Here is a 19,916-nt window from a genome sequence, read left to right on the forward strand (position 1 = left end):
TTTTTTTCACTGCCAAATTGCAAAACAAGAGCCATGTCCTTAAAAGGGCCAATCAAAAAGCCAACATATCTATGTTCCCAGAGCTTTTTCCTGGATTTTTCACATGTTGAATCTGCATTTTAAATAAATGATAAGGCATAACTTGGCTCAAGAGAGAACTGCAAAGATAAAAACAATAAGGATGTAATTAGAGATCTGATATTTTGATTGTTATTTGCACATACCCTACCAAGAAATTCCAACAAATAGACTCTGGTGGTTTTGCTCTATTTTAAACTCTGTGCATAGTGGCCCTGACACAGAATGGTGTCAGCACTTCCAGTCGAATATCTGGAAGGGCTATTGCTCTGAAATGCTACAGTCGCTCTACATTCAAAAGCCATTAAATACCGATTTCTATAATAAAAGGCTGTACTCATCTCAGATGATGTCATGTTGTCTGGGCTTCTGCATTCTCCAGGAGAACAACTTGAAATAATCAAGAGTACAGTGTGCAAACTCCCCAGGTGACCAGTTTTCCGATTTCTCTCGTAGAAGTGTGAGATTAGGTGAGATTAGGAGGGAGAAAGGGAGAAGAGGGATGGTAAGCAAGAGGTTCAAGTTTAAAAAAATAACAAAGGAAAAGTCATAGAAAAATCCGGGAACAAAATTTAAAGCATTCTGCTTTTTTTTTAAACAGATGAAGACATGTGCTTCACTTCTTGTACATCAAAGAGACGCTCTGAATACTGGAAACTGTAACTCAAAAGTGCTTGTTTACACAGTGAATTGTTTCTACACTTTGACAGAAAGGGTGTGCATTTCCAGTGAGGAAGTATCCAACCACATTTTAACTATGAAGGAAACTTTTTTGGCCAAAGATTGAATTCTTTGCAAGGTGGTGATTTGTACACAAAAGAAACTCAATTCTATATCACTGTATGCAAAAAAAAAAAAAAAAAATCAGATTTAACTGTTTTTCTTAACCACAACAACAAAAATAAGCAAACAAAGAATACAATTATTTCAGAGTATAGTTTGGACAAAACCACAGCATTTAAAATTAAAACCCTAATGCATTTTACACGTTGGAAAATGTTAATTGTTAATGAACACTGCACCCTATCAGTTTCCTGTTCCAGATGGCCCTCTGTCAGGCTGGCAACAACTCAAGAGTCTGCCGAAGAGGTGCAGGCATATGTCTTGTGTTTAAAATGAAAGGAAAAAAAGCAGAAGGGAGCTTCATTTTATAAACACTTCAGTGAAAATTACCATTCCATTTGGGACCAATTCACTCCAGGTGCTAAGAACAGAATAAACAGGCAACATATGAAGGCAGAAAAAGTCAGGTTTCCATGGGAATTACATTCTTGGTTACATTTACAACTAAATTTCAAAATACAAATGAATATCACCATGGTCGTACACATATGTTCTCCTTCTGTTTTTTAAAATATTAATCTTTTCTCCTCACATAATAAAATAATATCAGTGTCTAGAGCCTGTTGTGTCTCTTTTTAATTTTCTTTTGCTGAAATTCTAGGCTGAACTATTTGTACCTAAGTGTTTTCTCTCCTACCCAAGGTCATAATGGTCCTCCTTTTTGGCTGAGAAAATTCTCCTTTGTATGCATTTCCTGGTGGCTCAGATGGTAAAGAATCCACCTACAATGCAGGAGACCTGGGTTCAATCCCTGGGTTGGGATGATCCCTGCAGAAGGAAATGGCAACCCACAGCAGTTTGCTTGCCTGGGAAATCCTGTGGACAGAGAAGCCCCTATTCTCCTTTATGTTCTGATTAAGGGTAATTTGACTTTAGAGGGATAATGTCTCCTAGAACTCGGGACATTAATTCAGTACCAACATTCTCAACAATTACCTTGCCAATGTTAGTTTCAAAAGCCATATATGACATTATTCCTGATCCCCTTTATTTTAGGCACTCTGACCTTGACAGATAAACTACAAAACAAATTTAAAACAAAAATCTCACCTGCCACTTTTACTTGGGAAGCTTATATGGGATTTGAATTTCTACTTACCAATAGGTCACCAAGTACATATCAAAATACTAACAGTAGTTTTCTCTCAGTAGTGGGTTCATAGGTAACTTTAAATTTTATTCTGTGTTTATTAAAGAGTAAAAGATAGTCCAAATACTCTACAATGAACAAGTATATTTCTGTAATCAGGGAAAAAATCCAATTATAAATATTTTAAGAAATGTATAAACATGAATGGAGTTTTAAAATTCATCCAAATGATAATCACTGCCCTGCTAATACTTATATTCAAAGAATCACATTTAATTACACAGCCATACATGACAGGCACAATTATGGCTACTTGAGTGTTGACAGCAATTATATGGTGAAAGCAGTTTGAGGTCTAAGAATTTCCCCAGTTGTTCTGATGCTGTTTTCTAAAACATTAGTGAAAATTCCAGACAATGATTTTTAGGCATATAAACACCTACTCCGAAGCAATTATTCTGGTGCCAGTGACATCTTCATCCATTTACAGGCAAAGTACCAAACTCAAGAGGGAGAAGATAAGATACGTTTTTTAGATATAAAGAAAGAAAACTGGTTTATTTGTGAATGTTTTCACAATGGCCATGCCTAGCATTTGTACATCAGTGTCCCCTCCTTTGTGGAACCACTCCAGTCCCTCTTCTATCAGTAAGTGGTCATGCTGGGCTGTTGATCACAGACCACTGCCAGTTCTCCAAATCCTGCCCCCGTCTCTCCTGCCTACTCCCCAACGCAGTGATGAACTCAAGACTCATCCTGGCCACAGACAACCCTATTCCCCTGGCAATGGAGACTGGAAGTCAGTCAGTTTCATGTCTTAGGGTTGAAAACAAAAACTCTTTTTCCTGAGTTGCTGTTCTGAAATGACAGAGGCCAGGAATGCCTTAGAGGGATGAGGGGGTCACATGGAGGCAGGTGTGACAGGAAAGAATGAGGCCAATACTCAGGAGGAAGAGAAGTTTGGAAGATGCAGAGCGTCCTGATCATGATCAGAGTCCTCTGATCCTGCACCTCTAGAGTCCCTGCACCCTCATTCCTAAATACAGCTCCATCCCCAGACCTGCCGTTTGAGCAAACATGAAAGGCAAATACCAACCAGGAAGACATGTTAACAAAACATATGACTGAGCACTAATAACCTTAATACTACAGGTGCTCTGATTTAAAATCATCAAGAATAGAATTAATAACTCAGTCCGAAGAAAAGGAGAAGACCATGAGCAGACAATTCACAGAAGATGAAATACAAATGGCAAATACCTGTTTTTCATCAATATTCAATGAAATGAAATTTATATGTGCCTTCTACATTGTTCTTTACATTTCCAAGTTTTCTACAAAGAGAAAGTATGACTACTTTCTAGTGGTGACTACTTTCTTCTAGTGGAGGGAAAACCTTAAAGATATTAAAATATAAAATTAAACTTAAGAATGTTAACCTGGTTATCAGCAAGCTGAATGAGTGGGTGGGCAGGGGTGGAGTGGCCCTGGGCCACTGTGTGCCTGGAGCGCAGTGAGCATTGCTGGAGAACTGTGAACAGAGAAGGCCAGCTCAAAGGAAGCAGACACGGCCGCAGGGAGAGCCCACAGCTCTCGGAGCGGAGGTTGAGTCAATGACTCCACTGCTTCCCTCTTGAGATGACAGTGATAGCCTGACAAAGACAACGGTACTGAGGAGGAGTTGGTTTAGAGTACACTGACTCTGATAAAAATAAAAAACAAATGAAGCTAGATCCCCAGAGTGGCAGCGAAAGAAGAGACCTAAGACGCACCTAATAAGACTCTCACTTTACAACGAGGAAGCTAAGTGACTTATTTTCAGGTTACACACCTATGACGATTTTGAGGAATGACCATTAGTCCCCTTCTCCTCTGTGCTCTTTTCGACCACAACACTCAAATCACTCCCATCTGATCCACAGCTATGTGTTTAAGAAAACTACACTGTATTCCATGCATTCCATTTGTTCTCTTTCATGACTAAGAAATTTATAATCTAATGTGCAGTTAATAAGAATCAGCAATTATTAACCTCTCTGTCACACACACAATTATTACTATTGGCATCATGAGCAGACATAAAAATTAATGATTTAGACAGTCTGTCTCATGCCTTTGTGCATATATAAATACCACTGCAAGAAGATCTGTTCCATTGTCTTAATTAAGAATGATCATTTTTTATGATCTGGCATGAAAAAATTAAGTACTTGAGAAAGTAATTTGTAGTGATCCCTTAATATTTTTGCAAAATTACTTAACTAGTTAGCTACCTTAATAGGCAGCTCTAAATATTTTTCTACACAGCTTGTGATGTATTTTAAATATGAACTAAACATTGTAAACTTCAGTTGATATAGCCATTTTGTAATACGTGCTGCAGTTAACTATTTTAATATGTTGGACAGTAAAACTAAATGTAACAGTTCCAACATTTCTCATGGGAGTGATTTAGGGCAGACATATGTTCTTCATCAGAGTTTCCAGCAGAAATCTTAGAAATCAAGAGGAAAAATAGACCCTATTATACCAAACACTGTTACAAATCATAATGGAAAACAACAGTCTTAAAAAGCTGTTTTGTTTTGTTTTGGTGCCCTGAAACAAGAAATCTGAAACACTAGAAATGAAGGTACATGCCTTGATGAAAAGTCTAATGCCGGAATGCCACAATAACTGAGACTCCATAAATTAGAAGCAAGAGATGAAGCAGAATCTTTTCTGAAATGAATTTTCCCCTGTATCCTGAAGTCTTTCAGCTGAGTGAGTAGTGGATTCTGCAGTCATGGTTTTGTAAACTGTCACCTACTGTAATGAGCTCAAGTTTTCATTCAACTGTGGGTAACATTTAAGCTGGCAATGAACTTTCAGGATCACTCAGCTAGTTACCACGGCAACATCCTTATCATTGCAATGCTCAAGGTCCAAGGAACAACTTTTCAAGGGAAAGATATCTGAAATCTTGAAAACTGTTTTTCAATTGAAATAGTGCCCTTAAGAGTAGAAATCTACAGAAACGTATATTTTGAAATTTGATGAATTACTGAGGGGAAGCTGTGAAACGAGGAAAGAATGCAGACGTGATAGGGAAAGGAAGCACAAAAGCGGAGAAGTTCTCATTACCTCGTCTTTTACAGTCCTCTGTTGGGAAGTACTTCGTATTTTACAAAGACTGACTTTCTACAAGGCTAGGAAAAGTACTTGACCAATAATGAAAAATGCCTTGTTTGAAAGATATACCTCTATTAACATAATAAAATGTCTATGTCTTATGCTGATGGAGATGAAAGTTTTCATAATAAAGTATCAGCCATGAATGGCAATAATAATTTTATATGGTCTATGTTTACCTGAACTTTTTCAAAAGAGAAAAGCTGTCATATACAAATCATTGCAAATAGATTTTCACTTTTGGTTGTAGAATGCGGCTTTGTTTTGCTAAGGACAGGAGCATATATATGCTTTCCATTGGCAAGCAGACCTGAAAGAAAGCTGCCTTCTACAACCCACTGAAAACAAATCCTCAGCTCCTTCCTCATTCGAAGTCCTCTCTTAGATTCCCATTAGAGAACACAAGTGGATGCCGGATGAGAGCTCTCTAGACTGTTCTTACCTTCAGCCTTTCCTCATCTGTCATCCATGGTTAATCTTAAATGGGACAATAGGCAAGTGAGGACGAACAGAGAAGAAAAAAACTCAGGAAACAAGATCTCTTAAAAAAGTTGAAGATGATTTAAAAAATCATGGTCCATCACGAAGGTAATTTATACATTTTATTCCAATCAGTGTGAAGTTCTGATTATTCCAGTGAGAGTAACAGGAATCCTGCCATTATTTTATATCGAGGTTTGGGGAACTACATAGGAAAGGTAGCATGACTAAAGACCTTGCTAGGAAAGTATCATCTTCCCAGAAATTGAGGAAAACTTAGGCACCATCCCTTCCACAAAACTGACTTTTCGTAACATTTTCAAGTCCTAAAATATCTTGGTAAAATTCTTACTGATGCTCAAGTTCTGGTGTCAGCCTTTTGTGCTGGGAAGCTCTTCTCGTGGGAGTGAGTCAGACTTTCTGGCTGGCTTTATTTTCTTGATATGTCTTCCTAATATTAAGCCCCAAATTGCTTCCTTGCATTTTCCATCCAATAGTCAGAGTTCTGTGGGAGGTCGACTTCCACTTAGATGGTATCTTTACAGTATGGATTTGGAAGGAAAACCTATGCTACTTCACTGGTGAACTCACGGCAGATTAAAATGTAAACGAATGTGATTTTTCTTTTAGTTAAAAAAAAAAAAGTCAAAAAAGGAGTTCATGAGATCTGTAGTGTATAATTTCACTGCCTAGAGATCTTTCAGATTTCTAGTATTAGAGATTCAAAAGCTTTTCTCTATAATAGTCAATACCTTAAGTAGTACTTAGTCTAAAGATCGCAACCTGCATACTGGATACTAAAATCCCAAAATATATATATATATAAAGACTGCAACCTGTAAGCCTACAGGCTGAATCCTGCCTCTCAGTAAGATCCCTTGACTCATGCAGCGTTTTAGAAAATGAGCCAACTTCATAGGCAAATGATTACAAGTCTTCTGGTAGGACTTCCAGAAAGTTGTGGTTTTCCTGTACGAAGAAAAAAGGGCAGATTTCACTAGCATATTCCTTTTCCTTTCATCCTTCCTCCCTCCTTGCCCGAAGCATGGATATAACATATGGAAGAGGAGTATCCACCTCATGACCATGATGACAGAAAAAAAGGAGAAGGAAGCCAAAAAGAGTGTGAGTTCTGCTGCCTGTTTCTGACTTCCTGCTGTGGAAAAAAAAAACCTGTTTATTTTTATTTATTATTTAAGCTAATCTGGTAAATTTTCCATCACCTATAACCAGGTACAATCCTAATACAAGAATACAGAAATTGATAATCCCAAATTATCAACAGGAACTAAAATAAGAATCTAAGAAATAAATGTAAGTCACAGTTTCCATGGTATTATCATGCTTCTCTCTGGAAGCACAGTTTTTAGATATTTTGAATCTTTCATTCCCTAGCATTACACTGAACCTTAATAAATAGATCTAGCCCCTTTAAAGACATGGAAAAATTAAAGACAGGAAATATAAAAATTCAGGAAAATAAATTGATTAATATAAAAATTGCTTACCAAAAAATTTTTTTTTCCAAGAGTTCTGGTGTCAAAAACTATATATGCAAGTTTTGTTTTTCTTTGTTTCCTGACTCCAGAGCCTTCTGACCAACACACCTTAGTGCATTGATTTGCCCTTAATAGTTTACAGGTGTGACAAGCTGCTCCTTCACTTCAGGTCACAAGTCAATAGGGTAGGGCCAGAAGTGATCAGAGCCCCTGCTGCTGGTTTCCTCCCACCACAATAGCCTGTCCACTCACCATGGGAGGCTACGCAAGTATTCTCATTGTTTGAATGCATCTCAATGTGAAAAGGCTAAGAAGCACTGTCCTATATGATAGCTAGATGCTCGCAAAATAATAACAGCAATGGGAAAAAATTACCTATTACAATAGTAAATGGATCAAAAATTAGCTCATACATATAACATCGTTTTATTCTCAGCAAAACCATGAGTGGTCAATAGAGTGTTTGTATTTATTATCAAAGTTCAGAGACATTGATTTGCCCACTAACACACACTGAGAGGAAATGACACAGCCAGGACTTCTGAGTTAAGGATTTCTGTTCTAAGTCTACACTTTTCTGATATACCTCCCTGTATGAGGATAGTCCAAGTTTGCACAGATCTTTAAAATCAGTCTTTTGATTTCATACTCTGAAGAAAGTTCAAATGGTTTTCCTTTGTTTTCTCTTGTGACTGCCATGCAAACACTAACATATATAGAAACCGATATTTTCTTTGAACTTAGCAAGACTGAGAAAGCACAACACTAAATGACACATTTAGGCCATATCAATTTTCTTTTTACAGCTCCCATCCCTGACACCCAAGAGTCAACCCTTGTTATTTTGTGTGAATAGAAAAGAGTTTTTGCCCACCATTTTCCCCAAGAGTACCTATTAAAAAGAAAATAATAGCTGCCGTTGACCATCTTAAATTTTGTTTTGTTTTTCCAATCACAATTTCTCATTGCCCTTTCCATAAAAGGGAAGAATAGAGGTAAAAGACACTGTCAAAAGTAAATTACATTTTTAACATATAAAAGGAAATATGCATTTTAAACACAGCACAATTATTGTCAAGAGATACTACTGAAACAAAAAGAATTTAACTTTGCTACTCCTGTTTTAGAAAGCTAGACAACCAACAGATTTCAATGACTAGAAAAAATATTTTAATTTCTTTATAGCAATGCAGAAACAAAGAGGATACATGTACCAAAACAGGACAGTACAAGGAAACATCTGTAAGTCGCTATTGGGCTTCCCTGATAGCTCAGTTGGTAAAGAAACCGCCTGCAATGCAGGAGGCCCTGGTTCGATTCCTGGGTCGGGAAGATAAGCTGGAGGAGGGATAGGCTACCCACTACAGTATTCATGGGCTTCCCTTGTGGCTCAGCTGGTAAAGACTCCACCTATAATGTGGGAGACCTGGGTTTGATCCCTGGGTTGGGAAGATCCCCTGGAGAAAGGATCTTTACAGATAGATTCAAAAACACAAGTAATATCTACAATATCAACCAAATATTATTCACTGTTCAGAAAATGAGCATGCATGGCATAAAACAATAAATGTAAGCAAGCATAAGTTATAGAATACAATATTCAATGGTTATGGAAATGAATTTGTGTCAGCTTTAGGTCTCATGATTAAAGACATGGGCTCCAGACTCAGAACACCTGGGCTCAAGTCCTGGTTTTATCACTTAGCAGTTGTGTGATGATAACATGATTCGTCTTTAGTCCAGTATTGAACTTTACTTTAGAAAGTATTGCTTTCTTGATTCTATCAATAGTTAAGATTAGTAAAATTACAACATTATATGAAAAGCACAATTCTTATATTGATTACATGCTTATTTTCAATAATACTTCTAAATCTCATCAACCACAAATGTGCAGAAGACATAAAATAATTTCTGCCACCCAGTAACAAGTAAGTCAAGACTAAAAGTTGGAATAATGTTAAGTGCAACACTGTGGGCCAGACTAACCTAGTTCCATGATAGGCTAAGCACATTTGGAAAACAATTCAGTTCTTCCGGTACATACTGGGCATGCCTTGTACTGATTCAAGACTGAATCACCCCTGCCTCAACACCATCCCATTACTCCTTATCTTGAGATGTAGGTTAAACATTCTCTTCAGCAGCTAAGTGTAAACATAAACCCGACTCCTCAGGCCATGTGCCATTTCAACATACTTAATAAGAGGCATATCTATACTGGCCAAGTAAAAGTCTATCTTCAGAAAGCAAGTCCTTTTTGTGTCCACAGAAGTTGACCAAGGCACGCATGTTCCACTGGCAAGTTAACTTACATCAAGTTTAAACAGCACATCTTATTCATCTATTTAAATTGCACATCCAAAGTTAATCTGGGTAGGAATGTATACTTTGTATTATAAAACAAGATGTCACATGTACACCCATGGCTGATTCATGTCAATGTATAGCAAGAACCACCACAATATTGTAAAGTAATTAGCCTCCAATTAAAATAAATTAATTAAAAAAAAAAGATGTCTCAAAAGTTTAAAACTGCACTAAAACTTTCATAGATTCTTTTTTTCACCTTCAACTGCTAAGCTTACAAATTTTCCTGATATATAAATACAAATGTACAGAAGTGTTTTTAATCGTGAAATCACATTTATAAGCAAGAAAATGCAATATCCTGAGCAATCAAAAACAGAGAAACTAATAAAGAATGAAATTCTGGGTCAATAAACACCTTGAGCAAATATCAAATGAACACTCTGACTGCTTGACCTTAATTCCCAAAATAATACAGTAACTCACTAGTGCTGCAGAAAAGCTAGCCAAACACCCTCACTAAAACATACCATGCTTGTTGTCTGTTTCTGGAACTGTGTGTGTTAAGAATAACATCAAATTACACTCTCCTAGCATTCAAATCGACTTTGAATCAAATCACTGTTCTAAGCTTTATACAAACCGTATGAAGCCTTTCTAAGTCAATATTCATTTATAACCACACACACACATGGAATCACACACAGCGCTGTACCTTAATGAAATGGGAACAGCTCCCACACATTTTCCTTATGTAGATTTTATGTTGGCAAGCAGGTTCTGTACTGAGCAAGGAAATGCTTCACTTCTATGGGAACCTCATTCAGTTTCCATCTCATCAGGGTTTCATTTTCCAGGACCAGACATAGGAAAGGCCAGCAGTGGGGCACAAAGGAAAGCACATATGCACAGGACATCCAGGTGGACAGCAACACAGCTTACTTCTGAGCAAGCTCCCCAGCCAGGGAGGCAAGACAGGGGACAGGGGAAAGGTCGGGAGATACCTTAGAGACCTACCTAGTTGAGCCTTCCCCAGTGGAAAGGTCTAAACACACCCCCACGCACATACACTCAAGAATGAATGGCAACTTGGTCTGTTTTTATAAAGTATTTAAGTTTCACATGTAAGCTTTAATAACTTCTCACTCTCAAACAGACTTAGGCTCAATCCATACTACTGGCAATAAGTTTTACACAAAATATAAATAACATTGAATTTGATATGAAACAATACAACTGATTATCTCCTTAAGTTGGGCTTTCATAAGTTATATCACAGTTCTTATTAGAAATGAAAATGGTTAGATTTTATGACTTTTAATTAAATATTTTCCCCAAATCAGCACAGCCTACTTCACTGGGATATTTGGGTATTATTTTGGATACTATCAATTAACTCAGATTTAAAATGAAAAATGGAAGTCAAAATATAAAACTATTCTTGAAAATGTCAATTTTCATCCTATAACATTGTATAGTATCTTAGGGAAACGGGTTTGCTTTTTCTAAAGTTTGCAAAGACAATCTCAAAGAGAATACGTCATCAGAAACCTTTTGAATAGGATGTACCATATTTTATTTTTTCTTAAAGATATTACATCTTGTGAGAATTTTGCTGTTTTAACAAGATTTAGGTTCTAAGACTATGAATTCTAAAAAAGCAACTAGAAGGCCATTTTACTACCACAGTTGGAAAAAAAATTTACTGCAATAAAAACTTCTAATCCTAAAAGCCGACTAGAATTCATCAGGCCTCATGAAATCCTAAACAACTCCAATGAAGATAGTTCACCCTCTTTCCAAAATGCCTTTATTTTAAAACCTGCTTTCTGTATCAGTGATGCATACGTCCTCTATTTTTGTTAAACACTTACCTGTGATTTTCCGCAGCAAAGGTGACAATTCAGACTCCTCACAAAAGACCTGAGCCAATGCTTTCTTTACTTTTTCTTCACCTTCACCCAGGTCTTTGTCCACTGAGAACTCTCCACCGACAGAATAAATATATAGCAGGAGGACCAGCAGCTCTTCGGGGCTGTAGTCATCACTGGTCCTCTGGTTCAAAGGCTTAATCATGGGCAGCAGCTGATTTAACACAACAGACATTGTCGATTCCCCAATGTTCTGAAATAAAAGGGGGGAATAGGACATACGTCAATCTGTACAAAGGTGTAATTTATGCACTACATGAGTCCGAGGATAGCATGCAAACAAGTCTGTGATGGTCACTGACTAGATGGGTTTTTTATTTGTTTCTTGTCCTGGAGAGAATACTGCAGGAAATTTGGCGTTAGAGCTATGTTTTTGAAAGATCTAGTTCATCAAAAGGCTGGTCAAGTTGCATACCCTTTTGTATTATCTTACATATTTCTTAAACAAATAAGAGCCCATGTATTCTAAAAATAAAAGTGTAAGTACTTCAGACACTGGAAAATGTAAATATCTGTAAAGTAATATGATTAAAAATAAAAACATGCCAGCACCTATGTATACAAATGAATGCTGACACTCCTTCAGAGGAATTACTTTGGATTTTATAGCATATTCTTTTTAATATTCTTTAAGTTGGCAAATATGAGTCAGAATAAATTTTTTTTTAATAACAATGAAAAGTCATTTTCTGCTAAATCTGGTCAAAGTGGGTAATGACACCTCAAGATATTTTGGGGTTAGTCTGAAGGTATGATGATGGACAGGGAGGCCTGGCATGCTGCAGTCCATGGGGTCACAAAGAATTGGACATGGCTGAGTGACTGAACTGAATTGATTCACCTTTAAACTTAAAAAAAAAAACTGTGCTTTTAGATATTTCAAGTTCCTGAGTGATATTTAGCAGAGAATTTCAAAATTCCTTTCAAGTGATGATAGCATCGTAGTACTGAGCGAGTTGCATAATTTCCAAGGCACTATGCTCACTGCTTGTACAAATTCTGAGGTTTTTGGTGAATAGACAAATCCCCAACTTACATGGTGATTTAATTTTACTTACAATGTAAAATAACCCTATAAAATAAAGTTCAACTATTTGCATTTATATTAAAATCAGGAGCTAAATAATCAGAACTTGCAACTTTCACATGATTCATTTTGAAGCATTCCCTGAGCATCTACTATGTTCCAAGTACTACTCTGGGTCTGGGGAATATAGCAGCGAACAAAACAAATCCTCTGTTCTCATAGAGTTTACATTTTAGTGGGGGAAAACGGACAAAAAGCTAAAGAAGTAAAATATATAGCATACTGAATGTTGGTAAGAGCTATGGAGAAAAATAAAGCCGGAATGAAAGATGGGACTTCAGGTTGTGTTTGTTTATGTAGGTAAATATGCACTATTTTAAAGAGGAAAAGCCATGTTAAGAAGGGAGTATTGAAATAAAGAAAGACCTATAGAAACTCTCTATCTCTTAATGAAGTTGACAGTAAGCAGCTGAATTTGGTTGTTATTGGAATGACTACCCAAAATGAGCTTTTCTAGTCAAGTCATTCCTACACCTGGGAAAATTTGGATATATTATCTCAAGGTTAAAGTTCACAATTAAATTCTTTGGTACATGAGAAACAGCTGTTTTTATTTCCACTAAAAATCCTGGATGTTCACAATGTACCAAAACCAAAATGAAATGGATAAAAGCACAACTGGAAAAGAACAGAATGGAGCTTTTACTGTTACGTGGTAACAAGACGTGGTTTACCAAGTATAAACATAGCCACGTCTCAAAGGACATGGCTGAAAGGTTTGAAGGCATCCTAGGGCTGTCCTATAGCCTTGGGAATCTCTTGAGAGGAACTTTCAAGAGTTTGTCCTTTGCTTTACATGTTGTCAAAAGCAATTTAGAAGAAAGGAGCTGAGTGTTAAAAGAGGGGCTGTGGGGGCTACAGTTCTCGTTTCTTACTTTTTACCCTATCACCAACTCCTGGATGTCATTAAGCAGATTCCTTTATCGCTTTATGACTCACTTCTAAAAAGCAGGTGTACACATCAAGTATCTGTCCTGTAGGAGCCCTGTGATTCTCTTCCCAGAGCAAAAAAAGACTTTTTTGGAGATAGTTATAAAAAGTAAAATGGGGCAGGGTAATCATCATAATGATTTGATAAGATTCACTCACTAACATCCAGCCATCATAGCATCATTTTCGAGTCATTGATCTAAGATATGCCCCTGTGGCTCAGTGGTAAAGAATCCGCCTGCAATGCAGGAGACACAGCAGAGGTGGGTCTGATTCCTGGGTTGGGAAGATACCCTGCAGGAGGAAATGGCAACCCACCCCAGTATTCTTGCCTGGGAAATCCCATGGACAGAGGAGCCTGGTGGGCTACAGTCCACGGGGTCACAAAGAGTTGGACATGACTAAGCAACTGAATACACACACACACACACACACCTGCCACTGGAGAGCACAATCCCTCCTCAGTGATACTGTGGTGGACTTCGGATTGCCTGGTCATGCTTGTGCACACCAACTCTAAAATGTTTATTAATGCATTCCAAGTAGTTAATAACTGAGTTGAAAACAAAGCCAAGAATACTAATCAGTCTTACAGAGGCATTAGATATGGTGGAAATAAAGAGATTTCATTTCAAATATCCAGAATCCACTTCTGACTATTCCACTAACTAGTCTCTTAACTTTTTTGGACCTCAAGGAGATCCAACCAATCCATTCTGAAGGAGATCAGCCCTGGGATTTCTTTGGAAGGAATGATGCTAAAGCTGAAACTCCAGTACTCTGGCCACCTCATGCGAAGAGTTGACTCATTGGAAAAGACTCTGATGCTGGAAGGGATTGGGGGCAGGACGAGAAGGGGACGACAGAGGATGAGATGGCTGGAGGGCATCACTGACTCGATGGACATGAGTCTCAGTGAACTCCGGGAGTTGGTGATGGACAGGGAGGCCTGGTGTGCTGCGATTCATGGGGTTGCAAAGAGTCGGACACGACTGAGTGACTGATCTGATCTGATCTGATCTGAAACTTCTTAGGAAGTCTTTATCTCTGAAATGATAAAGGAGGATGACTGAGTTCTTAAGTCATAGTTATGCTAAGATCTACATTTCTACTTTTTTCTTACTCCTTTAAAAAAATTACCAGTGATGGTAGAATAGAGTGAATCATATTCTCATTGTCTGCTACACAACAAAATATAAATACTCAAAATGGAAAATCTTTACTATCGGAAGAAATGTAGATGCAGAAATACTGCACATACATGTGTAACATGGGCTGATATACATGCATGTATTTAACTTTGTCTACTGAGAAGATCTGGAAGTAGTGACACCCCAGCAGCAATGGGCACCCCAGTGGTCAGATCTTAGTTTCTAATTTCACTCTCCAATAATAGGAACCAGAGATCCTTGGAATGGCTGGGGCTGGGGCAGGAGAAATACAAGGAGAACCTGGAATATCTTATAGGGCCACAAAGTAAGGAAATCCTCAGAAAACACACAAATGGGGACACATGAAGAGGACACAAGAGAAAACTGGAAGCCCTCCCAGTGGCCAAAGCTGGAACAAGTTGAGCAAGAGAATAATTAAAGTAGCAATGGATTATAACCCAAAGTATAAAGTAAATATGCATCACTCCAAACTGATATGAATAAATGACTACATTAATAAATGCAGGACAAGACACAAACCTTCCTTAACAAAATAATTCCAGATTACTTACCTATATAGGATACTTCCCCTCCAAGAGGTAGAACTTAATTGCCCTACCTCTTAAGTCACTATGTTTAGTGACTTGCTTCTAAAAAATTATGTATGGAAAAGGGAGGGAAGAGCGACTTTATCTTAGAGAATCAAGGTTAATGTCACCAGTGATGTCATAGTGATATCATGTGTCCCTAACATGATGTGATAAGAACAGCACTTCATTTTTTGCAGTATTCTTCTCCCAAACCCATAAACCCATGACAAAAACATCAGATAGATGCTGAGGGACATTCTACAAAATGCCTGACCAGTACTCCCTCAAAACTGTCAAGGCATGGAAAATTAGAACAAAAAAAAAAACTATCACACACTACATGAAACAAAGGAAACATAATGACTAAATGTAATGTGATGTCCTGGATAGGATGCTGGAACAGAAAAGTGACATTAGAGAAAAACTAGTGAAATCAGACCAAGTCTGGAATTTATAATTAAGAGTAATGTACCAATGTTGGTTTCTGAATTTTGACGAATGGTTGTGGATACACAATACTGTAAAGTGAGGGGTATACAGAAATTCTCTATATTATCTTGGCAATTTTTCTATAAATCTAAAACCATTCTGAAAACATTTATTGGAAAGGGAAGAGGAAGGGGAGAGGGAGGAGACAGGGGAAGGGAAGGACAGTAAGAGACAAAGACAGGTACATTCTGATCTTCTTTCTATCAGACTGAAAATTCCAGGAAGACTGATTTCAGCGTTGTATAAGGAAGAGGGCTTCCCAGGTGGTGCTGGTGGTAAAGAACCTGCCTGCCAATGCAGGAGGCATAAGAGACACGGGTTCAATCTCTGTGTGAGGAAGATCCCCTGGAGGAGAGCATGGCAACCCACTCCAGTATTCCTGCCTGGAGAATCCCATGGACAGAGGAGCCTGGCAGAATACAGTGCATAGTGTTGCAAAAAGTCAGACACAACTGAAGCGACTTAGCCCACCTACCAGACTACAGAGCTCCCACTACTACTACTATTGCCTACTACCCCATGGACACCCTTTTTACCCAGCAGAAGTGATTAAGATGCTTGGGAAGGGAATGAAATACCTTCCAGGAATAAGAAGCCAGTAGTCTCAAAGGAAGGAGCAGCAGCCTACACACACTGGATGTGAAACCAGATTTTGGAACCTAACTGCAAAATTAGTCAAAGGTTAAAGGCAATATAAACATTATTAAACGCTGCCATTAAAAAAGCACATACAGAGTAAACCACAAAGAAAGGGGGGGAAATGGATTATTTATAAAGTACCAGGGATTAAATTTCTCACTCATTTTTATATAAATGGTCTTACTGGTGGGAGGTGGAAGACTGGAGCTGTGTCTGGAATGACCAAAAAAAAATTTTTCTTTTTTTTAAATTCTGCAGACTGGGACTTCTGTTATTCTTGAATGAGTCCCCAGTAACTCTATACAAAAGGTGCTCTGTAAAATGTATGTTGTCTTTAGAAAAGCCAAGTTGGGGGCTGAATTAAAATCCCTCTGCAAAGTCAGTCAGTCTCTGCTGGCTAGCTCTGCAGGCGTGAGGTACAAACGGGCCACGTGTGGTATGGCTACAGAGCAGACCACTGGTTCCACACCTGCCCCTCTGGGGCGTGAGTCTGAGGACTCTCAGGGAAACTAAGCCATCTAAACTGCTGCTCTGCTGAGAACTCGTCTGCAATTCCTGCAACTTCCGCTCAGTTAGTGGGTGCAGGCTCAAGAGATGGTGCCAGTGTGGGGCCTGAGGGAGTATGTGAGGCCCTTCTGACCCCAAATACCATATGTATTAATGGCCTTTGCCGTTCTTGCATTAATACTTGCCACAAGGCCTTAAATCCCCATAACTAAAGCCACTCTGCTTTTTGGGGGAGGGGATAAGCTTTATATGCTCCAGGGAAAACGCAAAAGTGTAACTTGGTGTGTACAAGGATAACTAATTGCTGCCCTTGTGCATTCATCAACAAATATTTATTGTATACATGTTATGTGCCCTACACTGTGCTCTACTCTAGGCATGCAAGGAACAAAGCAAGACACAAGGAGCTTACAGGAGAGTGAGGACAGGAGTAAACAGTCATGCTGCTGCTGCTTTAGCAGAGGAATTCATTCACTCCGGAAATAGAGCCGAGGAACACCTACATCTTTGAAGAGGTGGTACCTCAACTGAGTCTTAAACAATCAACACCTAATATCATGGCAGAGCAAAGCTCTGAGAAATGAGTGATGGGTTAGGATCCTTTGTTCATCCCTTCAACAAATATTTAATACACACTAGTGCATGGTAGGCAAAATAATGCACCTCCCCAAAGAGACCCACACTCCTGTCCCCAGAACCATACATGTTACGTTATATGACAAAAGGGACTTCGTAGATGTGATTAAGGTTATAGACCCTGAGATGAGGAGATTAACCTACATTATTTTGTTGTTGTTCAGTCGCTCAGTCCTGTCTGACTCTTTGCGACCCCAGGGACTACAGCACACCAGACTTCCCTGTCCTTCACTATCTCTTGGAGTTTGCTCAAACTCATGTCCACTGCGTCGATGATGCCATTCAACCATCATTAACCCCTTCTTCTCCTGCCTTCAACCTTTCCCAACACCAGGGTCTTTTCCAATGAGTTGGCTCTTTGCATCAAGTGGCCAAAGTATTGGCACTTCACCTTTAGCATCAGTCCTTCCAATGAATATTCAGGATTGATTTCCTTTAAGATTGACTGGTTTGATCTCCTGGCTGTCCAAGGGACTCTCAAGAGTCCTATCTAGCACCATACTTCAAAAGTATCAACTCTACGGCATTCAGCCTTCTTTATGGTCCAACTCTCACATCCATACATGACTGCTGGAAAAACTATAGCTTTGACTATACAGGGCTTTGCTGGCACAGAGATGTTTCTGCTTTTTAATACAGTAAGTTTGTCATACCTTTTCTTCCAAGGAACAAGCATCTTTTCATGTCATGGCTATTCTGAGGAAAACCATTTGTGCAAGTGTTTGAATCATAAGCCAAATTAACTGTTTCTCTCATGAATACCATCATTACTTGAAAAAAATTTCAGATAGAGAAATTATAATTAAAATTTGGGTACTTGACAAACTTTTTCTCAAAAATGAACAAACTGAGCCTGTTTCTTCCAGGAAAACAACTGACATATTTATTGCCAATGATAAAATTCTGGCTTTTAAGTTAAAAAAAAAAAAAAATATATATATATATATATATTTTTTTTTGAAAACTTGTATCTCTCACTGTCAGATTCTAAGTACTTAAAGACCTTTTTTATGAGATCTAGTATGACATTAAAAATGTGACTTTTTTCTTTGAATTGAATGATGAAATGTGTCAACATTTGAAAAGATCTGCATACCTCAGTGAGTCAGTATTTTCCAAATGACCCATGCATGATATAAGAAAATCAGGCATAGGCAAAAGATTGATCCACAATGCAGGATAGATGAGTGGGTTCTAACGTAAAAGAGTACAGAAAGCTCATTGATATGATTTCCAATCCCATATTACAGCATACCTTTAAGAAATTACTACTTGCAGTGTCAAGGTATGGTATCAAAACATAGTATCTGCAAACATCTGAAAAGGAAATCAAAATGTTCCTGCCTTTTTCAACTATGTATCTGCATGAAGCTGGATTTTCTTCAAATGCTTCAACCAAAACAACATATGGCAGCATATTGAATGAGGAGGCAAATATAAGAATCCAGCTGTTTTTCTCTTCAGGGAGACATTTAAGAGATTTGCAAAAATATAAACCAATGCCATTTTCACTTTTTTTTGGTTTGTAAATACTGCTATTTTTCATAAAATACGTCATTTATGTTAACTTGTAACAGGTTTGTTATTATTTTTAAAGGAATTGATAAATAAACATTTTAAACTTTTCTGTTTTAATTTCTACTATAGTGAAAATTAATATCTACTGGTTTAAAGACGTCACATCTAAAAAAAAAAATTTGTAATTTTGTGTGCTCTTTTCCCCTTCTCATATACCATCGATCCCTTAAACCAGAGCTTCTCAAAATTATGTGGATGTGGCTTACCTGGGGCTTTTGTTAAATGCAGATGTGAATTCACTAGGTTTGGGGACAGGGCTTGAAGATTCTGCGCATCTAATGAATTGTCAGGTGATAATAATGCTGCTGGCCAGTGGACCACATTTTGAGTGGCATCTGGACTGGACTATTCAACAATTTCTAGACTGCAGGGTATATGCGAAATAAACAATTTTGTCTGAGTCACTGTATTTGTGAATTTCCTTGATATGTCACCTTAATCAGAATACTTATATAACTCATAAATCTACATCTTCAGCCAAATTTCTTTCCTTTGCTCCCTATCTATACAGCCAACAAATGAACTTCTCATATATCTATTAGTAAATTTAATTCAACTTGTCTAAAACGGAAATGAAGATTTTTACCCTGGATTCTGTTCTGCAGTCTATACAGTCTATACCCATACTGACTGTGTGGTACCATCACTATTCCAGTTGAACAAGACTGAAACTTGCGGTCTACTTGGGTTTTCCTTGTCCCTGCCACATCAAATCAGCCACCAAGGCCTGATAATTTTATATATCCATCTCCTCTATTCCTTCCTCTACCACCTAGGCTGCAAGGACTAATAAATAGATCTAATCATGACTTATCTCATTCTGAACCAAAAATCTGATATCCTTCAAGATATTTCATGGTTTCTATTGTCTTCAAGATAAAGCTTTTACATGATACACACATTTCTT

The 19,916-nt window shown here is 37.9% G+C and overlaps 1 protein-coding gene across 1 annotated transcript in view; it reads right to left on the reverse strand.

The window, feature by feature from the left end:
• SCFD2 (sec1 family domain containing 2) overlaps positions 1 to 19,916 on the reverse strand; it is a 397,298-nt gene that overhangs the window by 226,818 nt on the left and 150,564 nt on the right. Inside the window, exon 5 of the mRNA XM_070372393.1 lies at positions 11,346 to 11,595. Coding sequence (XP_070228494.1) covers positions 11,346 to 11,595 — 250 coding nt within the window. The remainder of the gene's footprint in view (positions 1 to 11,345; positions 11,596 to 19,916) is intronic.

Source organism: Bos mutus, chromosome 6 (genome assembly GCF_027580195.1).
Source record: "Bos mutus isolate GX-2022 chromosome 6, NWIPB_WYAK_1.1, whole genome shotgun sequence".
Lineage (NCBI taxonomy): Eukaryota > Metazoa > Chordata > Mammalia > Artiodactyla > Bovidae > Bos > Bos mutus.